Source organism: Akebia trifoliata, chromosome 7 (genome assembly GCF_017979445.1).
Source record: "Akebia trifoliata isolate Shusen 1 chromosome 7, ASM1797944v1, whole genome shotgun sequence".
Classification (NCBI taxonomy): Eukaryota; Viridiplantae; Streptophyta; class Magnoliopsida; order Ranunculales; family Lardizabalaceae; genus Akebia; species Akebia trifoliata.
In genome coordinates, this window is record NC_141381.1 from 21278398 (window position 1) to 21295016 (window position 16619).

At 35.0% G+C, this 16619-nt stretch overlaps 1 protein-coding gene across 4 annotated transcripts in view; it reads right to left on the reverse strand.

Annotated features, from left to right (window-relative positions):
• The window catches only part of LOC147398384 (protein transport protein SEC24 C-like), a 49898-nt gene that overhangs the window by 9473 nt on the left and 23806 nt on the right, over nucleotides 1–16619 (reverse strand). For all 4 annotated transcript variants that reach the window (XM_086447566.1, XM_086447565.1, XM_086447568.1 and 1 more), the window contains 10 exons: nucleotides 12502–12579; nucleotides 12306–12398; nucleotides 11384–11438; nucleotides 5645–5721; nucleotides 4781–4852; nucleotides 4541–4624; nucleotides 3368–3487; nucleotides 3173–3241; nucleotides 1839–1916; nucleotides 1617–1755 (listed from right to left, as the gene is read on the reverse strand). In XM_086447566.1, the coding sequence (XP_086303692.1) occupies nucleotides 1617–1755; nucleotides 1839–1916; nucleotides 3173–3241; nucleotides 3368–3487; nucleotides 4541–4624; nucleotides 4781–4852; nucleotides 5645–5721; nucleotides 11384–11438; nucleotides 12306–12398; nucleotides 12502–12579 (865 nt within the window). The remainder of the gene's footprint in view (nucleotides 1–1616; nucleotides 1756–1838; nucleotides 1917–3172; nucleotides 3242–3367; nucleotides 3488–4540; nucleotides 4625–4780; nucleotides 4853–5644; nucleotides 5722–11383; nucleotides 11439–12305; nucleotides 12399–12501; nucleotides 12580–16619) is intronic.

Below are 16619 nucleotides of genomic sequence, written 5' to 3' on the forward strand. Positions count from 1 at the left end.
TGTGAACGGTTCCACTCTGTTATGCAGAATGTGGGTTACAAGCATTGTCAAGCTGATCACACATTGTTTGTCAAACATAATAGACCTCAAACTACAGTTCTTATTGTGTATGTCGATGACATTGTCTTTACAGGCAACTATCCTACTAAGATCCAAACTTTGAAGCATCTTCTTGGAAATCGTTTTGAAATAAAAGACCTTGGACTTCTGAGATATTTTTTGGGTATTGAGGTAGCTCGGTCCAAGACAGGTATTTTTATCTCACAGTAGAAATATGTGCTAGATCTGTTCCAGAAAGCGAGTAAACTTGGGGCTAAACCAATAGATACTCCAACCAAGCCTAATCACTGATTGAGTGATAATGATAGTGAAGCCCTTGAAGATATCAACAATTGGTGGGTAACTCATCAACCTATCTCTTACGCGACCCAACATTGCCTATGCCATCAGTGTTAATCAATTCATGCATGTCCCTCGCACGACACATCTTGATGCTACCCTATGCATCATTTGATACCTAAAAAGATGTTTGGGGAAAGGCTTACTATTTCATTCATATGGTCGCATGCGTGTTGAAGCATGAACTGATGCTGATTGGGCAAGCTCTATTACTAATCGTCGTTCGACTTCTAGGTATTGTACTATGGTGGGTGGAAATTTGGTAACTTGGTACAGTAAAAAATAGTCGGTAATCGCCCGCTCCAGTGCTGAAGCTGAGTTTAGAGCCATGGCTCTTGACATATGTGAGTTACTTTGGTTGCGATTATTACTACGTGAACTGGGCTGTTCACCTACTATGCCTTCTCAGTTGTACTGTGATAACAAGGCAGCCATTAGCATCGCTCATAATTCAGTTCAACATGATCGCACCAAGCACATTGAGGTCAACCGTTATTTCATCCGGGAGAAAGTCATTTTTAGTTACATCTGCTCCATCTTTGTTCCTACCACACAACAGTTAGCCGACGTCCTCACTAAAGCCTTGGGTTACAAAAATTTTAATAGTCTTATTGGCAAGCTGGGCATGTGTGATATCTTTGCTCCAGCTTGAGGGGTAATGTTAGCAGTAGTTAGTTAGTTTAGTTTATTTCAGTCTAAGTCTATTTTAGTCTTTTCATGTTTATGTCACTTTCTATCTTTTCCTATTTATTTATGTAAGTACATAAACAATACACTAGGAGAAATAATCAATCAGATTTTTTACAGAATCTATTCACTTCTCTCTCTATCTTCTCCAAAACCCTAGATCAATTTCTACACGGTTATGTGATGTTTGTGTGAGGTATTATATGGTAATCTTTTTTTTTCTTACTTATGTACGGTGACCGCCTCAACCGCCGTTTTATTCTTTTATCAATAAAATCTTTTGCCTATTAAAAAAAGGGGGAAAAATAGAAAATTTAATATTAGTGTACACCTCAATCAAAAGGCACACGTTGTTTTGGTCAAAGGCATACGCATTAATGGCTTTATGTTTCATCCTTACACCTAAAAGAATTATTTATAAAACTCAACCGGAGTGCACCTCGAAACATAAGCCTTCACTTCTAAAAGCTCTGCTCCCACCAACGCAAATAATATAAAGGATTTACCCTAAAAAGTAAAGAATAAGTCACCTTTCTTCAAGAAATACGCAAATTGAGTATCCAAATCTGCTGAGCGAAAGACATTACTAAGCACAGAAGTGCATGGGAGCGATAATGTGATTACTCGGATTCTTCGTTGACCATAAACTGTTGTGTAAAGAAGTGCACACTGGACAATGAATAATAAAGAGAGATCATAAAAAAAATGTAAAGAAAAAGGTTGAATAATGCGAAAAACGTTTCTAGTTCTACCTGAAAAGCACATTCAGAGCCCTCTAGGAACTTGTCATCATGTTTGAAGGTAACCATTATACTTTTGTCAGAGTCAATCTGCACTTCAAGCACAAACTTTCATAATGTAAACAAGTCTAAATATGTGATGAATATGTACTATTCTAGTCACAAAAAGGTTTTTGAATAAGATAGATGCAAGTACGAGGGTAAAATATTGTGTGTATCAATTGCATGTCAGGACATACGATCATGGTTTTAAATCCAATCCGAGAACAAGATGACTCACCAGAGTCATCATCATCCATGAACGAGACGAATAGACATGCCGTCTCACATGTGCAAAATCTCGCAAGACAAACAAGATGACTCGGATGATATTTTGAAAATCTTGGACAAGTTGGTAAAACTCGTCCAGGTCAACATGGATTTTGTGTGCTTTAATAAAATAATTTTTTTTTTTAAATCTAAATATTTATTATCTATATAAAATATGATTTTGTTACTAAACATTTTCTAATCTACCTTATTTTTTAAGAGGATTTATAATTATTTTTGAATAAATAATTGTAAACCGAGTTAAATGGAATTAATGGATTATCTCGTCGAAGACAAGTTGACTCATCTAAGACAATTCGGTCTCATCCACGAACGAGATGAGACGTCAAACTGAGTTTTGAATCCATGCTTAAGATTGCCTTAACAATAAGATACAAGTAATATTTAGCACCAGCATAAAAAGGATAAGAGAAAAAAATATTTCATAACCATAGAATGTAAGTACCCTTTAATTCAAAGATTTATAAGTTCGTTTACATTATGAACTGCTAATAAAATGTCAATTTTATAACTAAGTGGCAACTCAACTGTCCGTTTGCTAGACACCATGACTGAAAAAGGAAAAAAGAATTACTTTAAACAACAAACATTCCTTGTATTGCCATATTCCACACTTTTGTTTTCTTCTGTTTGAAACTCAAGTTTATGTTTTTGATAAATATCACATATGTATTTACAATGACCTCAATTCCATCTTCTGCACTACACTTGAACCTGAATACATTTTTGGTTGCTGGTTATAGCATCCCCTTTGCTTTCAAACAGAATTCATGTATTTGGTATTTGTGAAGACACTTCAATGTGAAGGCAAATGATAATCACACATTTTCTCTTTAGAGTTGTAAAATTAAAATTGTAACAAGAACTGATATAACCTCTAATTAGTTTCTAATTTCGAGTGAGGATCCACAATACCAAAGAAAATGGGGGCCTTAATATTTTATTCAATATTAGTGTCACACTAGCAGAATTTATAATGTGCACACGGTGAATATTACTATAAGAGGAATACTAACCATAGGAAGATCAACATCAGTGGGAATGGATTTGCAAAAGCTTCCAGAGTAGTCTTGAACTTGAAGACCCTAGAGAAGAAAATTAACCACATTGGACGAAACGACCATTATAAACCAAATTTAAATTACCAAAAAGAAGTCAAGCATAATAGAGGTATAAATAGAAAAGTACATTTTATATAACAACGAACTAACCTGGCTGCATCTAACACGCATTACGGCCTCAAAACCTTGAGGTCTTGTAACATTCCATCTAAGATCATTGTACAGCTTGGCTGAATCAGAAAGAGCTGAAAAAGGGTAGTAGTAATATACCTGCATCAGGAAAAAACATACAGGTAGGTCACTTATAACAATAGAAACAGAAGTGAGGAACTTATACACTAGAGAATTCAGAATACTATGGAAGAAATATATATAGGGTCAGGATCGGGGGGACAAAAAATTTGACATGTTTTGGAAATATGGGTTAGAAGTTTCAGAATGGGCTGATTTTTTTTGTGAGGATGATCTCTATGGTGAGGAGATCATCCTCACAAAAAATCAGCCCATTCCAAAACTTCTAACCCCATTTTTACAAGTTGAAGAATCGAGGACTGTCAATTATTTGTAAACTACTTTTGATGCAGTTAGAAGTTTCAGAATGGGCTGATTTCTTGTGAGGAGATCATCCGAAAAACATTGTCAAAGTTTTTGTCCCCGGTCTCCAAATATATATATAAGTTCGTTTACAGGGAACATCTACAAGTGACAACTATTTTTACCTCTCAGATGCCATCCATTTTTCAAGGTCCAATGGCATCGGGTGGTGCTGTAGAAAACATTTAAAAAATGGACAGCATCTGGGTGGTTGTGTAAACATAGTCGTCAGTTTTAGATGTCCGACGAATGCATTCCATATATATAAGGGCACATAATTATACAGATTGCCTGCTTTAACAAGAGGTATTGTACACATTTTCCTTGGGGAATAGTGGATACTACACAACAGAAATATTAGAGGTTCATGAGAAAGTAGGGGCAACTGAGGAAACCAAAATAACAAAAAATATAAAAAATATATAAAAAACTCATTGGGAGTTATCCTGGAAATTTTCCCTCATAAACTCAAGAACCTTGAAATCCCAAAGGATCTTCAGCAAGTAGAAGATAACAATTTGTTTGGAACAACCAATTTGTTCTGACTTCTGAACATCATAAAATATAAATAATCATGGATTACTAAAAGTTTTCTGATATAAAGCATTCTTAAAGCCTAATTCAAGGAAAAACAAAAAAACAAAATCTTACACTCGTCATGATGTAAGACTTAAATTTTGTTTCAACATATAACTGAGAAACCATGAAGCAGAGTAGCGGTTTGAATACCTGCCCCCCGGTTGTTCTTGGGACAACAGAGATGGAAGCAATGTCCACATATGTCTGGGTAGTAACGAAAATGTCCACACAAACCTGTAGGACTTTTGAAATTAATATATAATTCGACTCAAGTATAAACACAAAGCATTTGTTTCATTGCTAATATAATTCTCAGCATTACATTAGAACAGTATTCAGAAAAATAGTTTCCTCACATGAACGGGGAAAACTAGAAACCTTAGATCTCACCTGATACTCTGCAAATTCTATAGCCATAGTTTTTAGAGTCATGTCTGCTGGTTGGAGCAACTTGTGGGCCTCCTGAAATCCAACAATGCAAGACATTTAATAAGAAAAAACAAACTCTTGGGGGGGAAGTTGTGATAAAGTAAATCCATTCTTCCAAAGTGTGGAAATCGGACTTTCCATCAAAGAAAAAAGAAATCCTGGATTAACTCTATGTCACCGGTAGTAACTAACATAGAAGTTCGTGGTAATTTAACTATCTGTAAATCCCACATGATTACTTAATCTTTATCTGATGTAAGATTCCCCTATACCCAAAATAAATGTAACTCTAAATCTTTGGGCCTCCTGAAATCCAACAATGCATCAGACATTTAAGAAGAAATCACAAATTCTCAAGCGACAAGTGCGATGAAAGGCGATCCATTATTCCAAAGTTCAAACATAATTGGACTTTAAACTTGCGAAAGTGAAAACTAATAACCAAGTAATAATTTTTTTTGTTGCACCATACAATTATAAACATCTTTTTATCAAAAACAACAATAAGCCTCGCTATATGAATAAAGTAGTAGCCCTAATTGGGTTTAAATAAGAAGAAAGTCGACTAACACGGTCTAAGCATGTGCAATGAATACAATGAGGGCACTATTGAAAAGAAGGCCAAGAGTGATATGAATTGAGGTAGTAAGAAAGATTCCAAGGCATGCTTTAACTCAACATATGGCCCTCAATGGAACTTATAGAAAGAATAGGATTCAAAACTCAGGAGCTTGGATTAAGTGGACAATGCAGATCTTGAATAAAATAAAAAAACTCAGGCAATCATCTGTGCTACCAAAATAAAAGACAAAATGATTCCTGCACCTTTTCTCCAGTAGAGGCATTTGTTCTTCCCTCAGTTTCTCTGGCAGAAAGTGCTCCAAACCCAACTGAAGGCAGGACTGCAAACAAACATGGATCAATCAGAATAATGGAATAAATTCAAAGGAGATAATGAGAACTAACTAGAAATAAGCTTTGGATACTATGAAAAAGTGCTAAATAATTACAATTTAATGATAGATCCTGTACTTTCTGAAGTAAACGATAGATTAAGATTTATTGAAAAAGAACTCGGAGGGTCAAGTGACCAGCCCAAAAAAGAAGACAATACACGAAGATTAAGAAAAAAAATGGCACCACCAAGGGGACACTAAATGACCTAAAGACCATGTATCTCCAATATTACACTCTATTCCATCTGAATATGAAGTCTTCAAAGAAAACTCCTTGAAGATTTTGAATCAAAAGAAAGGGAGACCAAAAATAATATGACAATCTCTTAGATAGAATGCCTACGCCGCTCAAAAACCAGATCATTTCTATCCTTCCAAATCCCCCAACAGATGGAGTTAAGACTCAAAAGAGTTCCCTTCGAAACGCCAGAAGGAAATCCATGCCGCCACCAATCCTCCAACAATGTGGCAATGAATCTAGGAAAACAAAACAAAATTTTAAAAAGATAGAAAGTAAGACCAAAGTTCCTGAGCAAATGAACAATGAAGGAGAAAGTGATCAATGAATTTCTCACCGCTCTTACATGGAGGAAAAAAATTTGATGAAATCCAACCTCTATGAACGAGGTTGTCCATAGTAAGAATTTTGGTCCAAGCAACCGAAAAATAAAAAAAATAAAGGACTGGGGGATGGAAATGAAGAAAATGAGACCTTGGTAAGAAAATGATAAAAGGATCTAAAAGAGAAAATCCCTTCTCTTCTACCATCCTGATCACAATGATCTTCCCCCCAAGTTAATTGAAACAAGATGAATACAGTCAAAGAATGTAGAAATAAAATCAACTTCTAATCTTGAAGTGTTCTTTTGAAGCTAAAAAATCCCAACCCCTATGCCTGCAACATAAAGTTCACAACTGCTATCATCTTCTTAAGTGATAAAGCAAAAAATGATGGAAACTACTACTTAAGAGATGATACACCACACCAATTTTGTTCCCAAAAGCAGACCATATTAATTCTCACCCTGAAAATAGCTTTCATATAAAAACTGAGAATAACCTTCAGGATATCTTTTCCAAATCCCACAATCAAAAAAATACCACATGCTTCCTATCCTACCAAAATTATCATATCCAGTCCATAAACTATTTAGGTCAACTCCAAACAACCATAGCCACTTGCCCAATAGTGCAGAATTCATGATCCTTATCCACTTGGAGTCTAAAACACCCCCTTGTTTCTTTTTAAGTAAACAGGTTTCCTGTTCACTAGGTAGAATTTTCTTCTACCTTCGTTATCGTGTGCCACGAGAAATCCCTAAATAGTTTCTTAAGGTCACCCACAACACTTCTAGGCATAGTGAACAATGATAGGAAATATACTGAGATGCTTGCAAACATACTTTTGATAAGAGTTATTATTCCACCTTGGGACAGATATCCCATTTTCCATGAACAGAGCCTCCTACCCACCCTCACCAACATCGGATCCCAAATGACTATTATTGTATGTTTCACTCAATGGTGGCCCAATATAGTAGGTAGGAAAAGATCCTACATCACAACCTAACCAGAATATCAATTCGAGGAACACTCCCAACAACAAACAACCATGCTTTTCTAGTGATTAACAGCTAGATCAAACACAACCTCCAAACACGCCAATAAACTTCTCAAGAACCTCAATTGATCTTCTGCAGCATCAAGGAATAGCAATATATCATCCCCAAACAAGATATGCAAAACCACTGGGCTCCCACCCCAACCAAGAAGCCAGATATATCACTATTGGATTCTGCCCTAGACAAGATCTTGTCTAGTGCTTCCATAACAATATTAAAAAGGAAAGGTGATAATGGGTCTCCTTACCCAAGTCCTCAAGAGATCTAGAAGAACCAAGAAGGCTTCCATTGACTAAGATAAAGAAATGAAGGGATAAAATACATTTCATAATCCAACCAATCTATCTCTGCTCAAAGCCCATCCTACCAAGCAGATAACATGGAAAATTTCCGTTCACATGATTGTAGGCTTTTTCTAAATCAATTTTGCAAACCATTCCTGATATTCCTGACCTTACTCTAGAATTGGTGCATTCAACACTATATAATATTATTTTCCCTTGATGAAGATGCCTAGCTAAGGCCAATGATTGCATGACTGCTTTGATCCTAGAAGCAAGCATCTTTGCTATGATTTTTGCAACAGTCGCTGTGATTTGTTCTAAAAAACCTTTCTATTTCCTCTCAAACACCTCATATATAGCAAGAAGAGAACTCTTCAAGCATCTGGCCCAATTATCAAAAGGACCCATATGCCAAGTTATCAGATCTACGACAAGGCAGGGGTTATTAAATGTCAAATAAATGTAATAAGCAACTCTACCCCAGTACTCTCAATGAATCTTGAATTGACGCATTCACTGACCATTATCACTCCATCTAATATCTATTGCCCCTTGATGAAAGCACCTTGGTAAGTTCCAATGATATCTGGTAAGCATCCGCTATGATTTGTTCTAAGAAACTTTTTTTATGTCCTCTCAATCACCCTATAATTAGCAAGGGAACTCTTCCAAAAAATCTGACAATTTTCAAAAGTACCCATGAGCCTAGTTATCAAAAATACCACAAGGACCTATTATATGTCAAATAGGTCTAAGAAAAGCAATTCCAAACACTGTAGCAACCCTGCAATGAAGAAACGATTAAAAATCAACTCAACATCTTTACATGTCATGCAAATGTCTGAAACATTTCATGCAAATGTCAGAGGAGAGATCTTTGTTTTTTCTTGTTTTCGGAGCATGCTACATGTCTTTATTTTTCAAAGGATACCATTGAAATGCATGCTTTAACCATTAGATGAGCAAGCAGGTCGTTCAGGTTCAACATATACTTATGAGGGAAAGATGAGTGCCAAGCATTGAGAAATCAGATATTGAAAAAGGATTTAGATAAAATTCAACTACCTAACTCAATGGAGCAAAATCTTGAGTCACCTCAGATGGAGCAAGAGGATGTTAACTCGTCATCCTCAAAGCTCCAACGATCTAAAAAGAAAAAAAATAGTCCATAAAAATTCTGACATGGAACTACTATCACCAGATGAAAATTTTTCCGGAATTTAATCTTACTTTGAAGCCAATATATATATAATATATGTGAAAATGGAAGATGAAATGACAATAATGATCGATTTCCAAAGGCTAATGGCACAAGTCTACAATTTTGATTGCTAACTCAACCATTCAACCTGCAGTATACCAACATCAATAATTGTGCACCAAAAATTGTTAGGCCATGAAAGAATCTCCACAACCATTTCCCATGGAAATTCATTGATCTCAACTATACTCAAACCCATTGATGCAGGACCGTGAATGTTACCCTAGGATGATAAATCTGAGATCAATCTGAATTAACATAAGCAATGCAAATATAAATCATTCGCTCATACATTCATAGCTATGCAAAAGAATCCAAGCGATAATCAAAATAGTCCTAAGGTTCGTCATAATCCCACAGTAATAGCTATTCAAGTACTAACAATAGGTTCCAATGGAAAACAAGTCTTCATCTAGCCTAAGGTTTTAGTTAGATGTTTAAAATAGATTTCTTAGGCTCAATTTTAATGCATAAACAGTCAAAAAAGTGGTGCTGATTTATGGAAGCAGCAAGTTAACAATGTTTAGAAAATTTGTAGACTAAAAAAAACGAAAGGTAATTAGGGTTTTGGATGGTAAGGAAAGATGTGGTTTGAGTAGGGAAGGGTTAGGTCGGGTTTTTATGGGTATTAGGGTTAGGCTTCAACGGAGAAGAGAATGTTGATGGGGTTTTGGTTTATAGAGTGGATTTGCTAGGGTTTATGGATGTTTTAGAGATTCAAAACATAAATTTAATAGAGAAAGTGAGAAAAAAGATGTTAAGAACAAAAAAGTAAATACCTACTTCGATTGAAAAATCGATAGGGAAAACAAACATTATCTTGGACTCACTCAAAAATAGTCTCACATTACACCATTAATGGGAATATTAAAGTTTCAATCTCAATTTTATTCATCATTCACGAAAATTACAATAAGAAGCAAATACTTATAATGTTCTCTACACCCTAAATCTAATCTCAACCATCCAATTAAAATAAAGAGATCCAATGGTTGTAAATAAACTTAAAATAACTTAAATTAAATAAAAGCAGAAATACCATCTATGTCCCAATTCGGTAACTTTATTTCCCTTGAATTTTCAGCCTATGAAAACTTATTAAAAATCAATATAAAATTACGAAATTGCCCCTATACACCTATACTAACATCATAGGCTAATAAAACATGAAAATAACTTCAAATACTCATCCTAAACACAAAAATAAACTCATAAACATAAACTAAATAAAAGCATGAAATATGATGACCCAATAAGATTCCAACGGTGCTTGTCCATAAACTTCACGTCCATCCACAATGAATCTAAGTGTCTTTTTCTCCTTTGGAACACTTTGAAAGGTATGCATATGATGTCCTCATCACCCATGTTCCCTATTAGGCTTGAAGCTTCTTTCCAATTGGCAAGATGGTCATTTTTTTTTTCCACCAATAATCAATAATGGCTATTTTTTTAGCAATAGTCTACTATATAAACCATGTTCATAACAAATTCCAAGCAAGTAGATTGCCTAAGCACAATAGCAATTTAATTATGCTCTTTATGGTATATGTAAACTTGACAACTGAATAAGAAATCCTTTCCTAGCAGGACCCAATGAAGCTGAAACTTCAAGAGGAAAACCACAAGATAATGGTAAAAAGAGCAGCCAAAGAGCACCACTTACAAGTGACAAAAATTTGAAACAAAGGAATGCAACATCAATAGAACCTCAACAAAGATTAAAGCAATCAACTCATCAATTGCCACTTTCAAAGTTAAATATTTGATCTGGTTTTTGTGTGCTTTAACTGGTCATCAAGTCCACAGAATCTATATCACCATTATTATACACCATATTTCAACTACAAAATTGTTAGATAACACTATATCTTGACATAGAACAAAAATCATTATGTTGTCAAGCTTTTTTTATTTTTTTTATTTTATCGATAAAGATAAATTTATTGATAATAAAAGGAAAGAAACAGCGGGGTCAAGGGGAACAACACAAAACAACAAAGAAAACAAACAAAAACAAGAAAGGAATAAAAAAACCCCAAAGAAGCTATCCCAATGTCAAATTACAGACTCTATCCCATCTAACAATAAAATCTTCACACACAAAAAAAAAAAAAAAAACCTTTGAAACCCCCTTGTCAAGCTTATAAATGAGTAACCTTTGTAGAAGCCAATACTTGAGAGAGAACCAACTTCCAAGTTTATCCAAAAAAATTCAAACAAATACCAATGAAATTGTGTGCAGAATGTGCCACAATTACACCATTTCCAATTCCATCTAATATTTTCCAATTTACCATCTTCATATGAAATATTGTTCCTGCTCAGCAACTGTAAAGAAGTCTAGCAGTAACTGACCAATCACTATACATAGGCCTAGATGTGCAACAAACACAAAGAAATTAGTGTGCTACAAAAGAATAAAATAAAATAAAACTTGCCTGACTGAAATACAAGAAGTTTTCCTCCTGTGCTCTTCATTGCCAGAAAAGCAGCCTGAATTAGGGTGAAAAGGAATTTAAAAAAAAATCAATACTACCAAGTGTATAATCTTGACTGTAGATGTTCAATACATTTCCATCCAAAAATAAACATTTGAAGGTAAAATAAAGAAAATGTCAAAATTCACAAACTATCAATGAGAGTTTTCAAAGGCATGTGAGGCTTACGCCTCAAGGTGAGACTTGTTAAAAATGCCATGAGAATAAATGTAAAAGCAGCTGAGGCATAGGCCTAAGGCCAAAGGTTCTCAAAAGACATAAGCCTCAATGTGAGACATGACTGAGGCATATGCCTAACATTAATTTCTTGTTTTTTCCTGCTTTTTTTAAAACTACACATTAATGTATTTTTTCTTCTTTCCCTCTTGTTGATGGCATACAACATGATTGGACATTTAGAAATGAGTTTGAATATACAAGTGGTAATATATGTAATAAAAGTTGAATTGATAAATTGATAAATAAATTTTTGCAGTATTTAGTATTTTACAAGGTTATTGGAAAAACAGTATTTAGATATATTTTTGCAATAAACATAAAATCGTAACTTATTGGAAAAACTGACAATTATTCAAATATAAAACATTTCTTTCTTACTAAATATAAACAAATAATATATTTTTTTTATCATTAATGTAGGGAAATAAAATTTGGATTACAATTATGTGGGTTTGAAAATTGAAATTCGGAAATATCTGGTAGTTACCCTATTTTCTACATTTAATATTGATAGTTTATATATCATAAACTATTTTTAAAATTCCTTATATGTGAGGCTTACGCTTTATGCCTCAAGGCACTAGCCAACCAAATGCTTGTCCTCATGTCTTAGCATCTGAAACCATTATATTAAAGGTCATACCTTGGTAGCTCCACCAAATGCAGATTCAACAACTCTATTACTCTGAAACATAGTTGGAATGTTCTCCAGCAGTTGCTCCAGATGTTGACGGCACTGAAAACCTCAGAGAAGAAAGCAAATTTACTTGCAAGCATAAAAAATGAAGTTCTGCAGCACAAAAAAGCATGAGTGTGAACTGCAGTGCTATGTTTCTTGCCTCAGCCAGTTGAACAATCACATCAGTTTGAAGAGGAGTATAAACATCTTGCACATCAGGAATGATCAGCATCAAAGGCTGCAATAGTGAAGTGAATCTCAAAATGGTCATATTTTCATATTAATTTGCACTTCAATTTTAAGAAACGCAAACAAATAAAATATTTTTCATTCAACCCAACTGTAATAGGATAAATTACGAATTCATTAGAATTTAATTTTATCTCGGGAAACTTCCGTGGCCGTGCAATCATAAGGATTAGTCTAGATCCCAAAAGTGATGTGGGATGCCCTACATTATTAAAAAAGGGATAAATTGCGAAGGCTGATAAGGTCCACAGAGGTCTAGTAAAGGTTTGTGTGAAGTACCATTTTAAAGCCACAACGGGAAAATCAAAATACAAATCTGACTAGAAAAGGCCTGGAGACATTATCTCCCAAGCTATCCGTCAAATACACAATTGTTTGTAAGAAAGACCTGGCAAGTCTCACATGAAACTTTCAGGACTCAACAAATCATTTCTTTCATGAAATAAATGAAACTACTCTCCAGAAAATCCTTGAGTTCTAAACCATTGACCAAAGGCAACAAGAATTTTTTTCATGACACTTTCAAAGCTCATTTTCATGGTTCGAGAACAGTCAATTCAAACCAAATGTCAAGTTGAATTGTCAGCTCAACATTGTTCTAGAAATATTGATAAACCCAGCTTGTGAAGAACAAAAGCAGTTATTTCTGTTTGAAGCATTGCTTTTTTTCTTTTTTTTTAATTCAGTCTAGATCTTCTTAGCAAAATGGGCCCTAACTGCGGAAGACATAGTAAAACTATCTAGAGAATTTTATTGCGTAACATTTGGAAATTTAGTTGAGAAGGATTCTCAAACTTCGAGTTCACTTCATGCATATAAGGTTCACTCTTGGATCTTCAAGAGCCCCATATGGTGTTGTTTGGAGCAATGTTTTCAGATGCCAAGGTGTGAGGAGAGGCGAGGCACTTGGCTGGCCAATGCATCAAAGCTCAAGTCTCGAGGCATAAGGGGTAAGCCTCACATGCATGAAATTTTTAAATACATAAGGTAAGATATGTTTATGTATATGTGTGTGTGTGTGTGTGTGTGTGTGTATATACACATAGAGAGAGAGAGAGAGAAGGGAGAGAGAATCACTATTGAAAAATGAAAAAATCTTGGTGGCCACAACATACTTCCAAATTTAAAGTTTCAAAAATCCACAAAATAGATTTCCAATTTTTAATCACTGCATTAATAATAATAATCTCAACATTACTATTTATATTTCAACAGAAAGAAATGTGTACATTTTGAATAGTTGAAAGTTTCTGCATCAAATAACTATGTTACATTCAATGCAAAAAATATCACTAAATTCTATTTTTTAATAATTTTCTTTCTATAATAGTAAATACTAAAAATTATTGATGAATCAAATGAATCCCCAACAACTTTCTTTGTACGTATTACTATTTTATATTTGAATAACTTCTAAATGCTTCAATTATATTGTAGCAAATAGCGACAAAGAAAGGAGTAAAAATAAAATATTAAGAAGAAAAAGAAGACAGAGAAATTGAAAATACAATTAATAAGTAATTTTAAAAAATAGGAAAAAAAAAACATAAAATTAATGTGAGGGGTGCACCTTGGCCGAAAGGTGGATGCCTTACAATGGGGAGTGTACCTTTTGGGCACTTCTTGGTCTAAGGCGTACACCTCAACTGCTTTTACATTTCTTTCTTGTGCCACAAGGTGTTTTTAATGATCCACATCCTAAGGTGTGGCTCGAATCGTAGACCTCACACACTTTTTTAAAAAAAATTATAGAAGAATTTGAGAAGAATTATATCAAGTCTCTTTTGTGAGAGCTTGGCAAGAATTTATATTAGTATAAAAGTAAAAAAGACAAAAATGCCCTTATAAACCAAAAATAAATAAAAGCTAAATAAAAAACTATATCTAAATAACTAGATTATTTCCAATACTCCCCCTCAAGTTGGTGCAAATATGTTAATTAAACCCATCTTGACAAGATGAGAATTAGTGATAATGGACTAACAGATTTCGTAAGCATGTCGGCAAGCTAATCTAAAGAAGGTACAAAGACTGTATGAAGATCACCAGATCGAACTTTCTCCCTAAGAAAGTGAATATCAACCTCAATATGCTTAGTTCTTTCATGAATGACTGAGTCAGAAGCCAGCATAATAACAGAATTGTTATCATAGAACAAAGTAGAAGAACCTAAGATAGGAAATCCCAACTCTGCCAATAAAAAACGAAGCCAAATTAGTTCACATGTGTCAAGAGCCATAACACGATACTCAGCTTCAGCAGAAGAGTTAGAAACCACATTATGTTTCTTATTTTTCCACGAGATAAGGTTATCACCATAAAAAATATAGAAACCAGAAGTAAATCTCCTATCTGTAAGAGAACAAGCATAATCAGCATCTATGAAACAAGACAAATGCGGCTGAGCAGTGAAAAACTAGAAAGGCCCAAGACCAGGACACAACTTCAGATAGTGAAGGATACGATAAACGACATCAAGGTGAGAAGTACGCAGAGTATGCATGAACTGACTAACCACACTAACCGCAAAGGACTAGTCCAGTCTAGCATTATTCAGATAAATCAAACGGCCTACAAGTCTCTGATAAGAGGAAGAATCTAATAAAAGATCACTAAAGTTAGCACTAAGACGATGATTCTGATCCATAAGTGAGGAAGCAAGATGACAACTAAGCTTCCCAATGTCTTGAAGAAGATCCAATGTGTATTTACATTGAGAGAGCGAAATACCTTGACGAGAAGAGGCCACTTCTATCCCCGAGAAGAGGCCCCTTCTATCCCCAAGAAGTACTTGAGTGAACCCAAATCCTTAACCTCAAAAACACGACCCAATAACACCTTAACTTTGTTAGTTCACTGTGCATCATCACTAGTCACAATAATGTCATCCACATAAACCAAAACAATAGTGCAACGACCATCCACTCCTCGACGACGAACAAAACAAGTATGATCTGAGTGACATCTAGAAAACTCCATAGATAAAATAACCTCAGAAAACCGCTGAAACCAGGCTTGTGAAGACTGCTTCAGGCCATATAAAGATTTAAAAAGATGGCATATCTTTCCAGAATACTCCCCTTAAAGACGAAACTCTGGAGGAGGGTCCATATAAATAACCTCAGTCAAATCACCATTCAGAAAAGCGTTCTTTACATCCAGTCGGTGAAGTGATCAGGAATTACACGCAGTTAGAGAGATAAGAAGTCGAACAGTAGAAAGTTTAGCGACAAGAGCAAACATGGCATCAAAATCTTTCCCTGAAGTCTATGTAAACCTTTTAGCAACTAGGCGTGCCTTATACTGATCAATAGTACCATCGGCAAAGTATTTCACTGTGAAAACCCATTTACAACCAACAGTCCGTTCCCCAGATGGGAGAGTGACAAATTCCCATGTATTATTATTCTGCAAAGCATCCATCTCAGTAGTCATTGCTTTAGTCCACTGAGGGTCTTGCAAAGCTTCTAATACAGACCGAGGGACTCGAATAGAATCAATGGCTACAAAATAGGCCTAATAAGAAGAAGAGAGACCTTGATAGGAAACAAACTGAGCAATAGGATGATTAGTAACACACCCCCGCTTACCTTTGCGAAGGGCAATAAGTGAGAATCAGAGATAGAAGGGATAAGAACAGGTATATGTGTGGAAAGAGGAGATGAGATACTTGAATCCAAAGAGGAGGTTGGCAAGGGTGTAGGGGGGCGAGGACGACGAGAGTAGACCTTAAGCGTAGGCGAAGATGGAGAAAACATGGGAGATGGCAGCTCTATAGGAAACGAATCCTGCAAAGTAGATGTGGCATGAAAGAATGGAACATTTTTAAAGTAACATCAAGAGAGTGTATGACACGGTGAGAAACTGGATCATAACACCGATACCCTTTGGACATAAAGGAGTAACCCAAGAAAATGCATCAAATAGATTTGATCCAATTTAGTACGATTGGGTGTCCTATCTTGAACAAAACATATGCACCCAAATACTCGAGGTGTAATGGGAAAAAGTATATTATAAGGTTGAAGG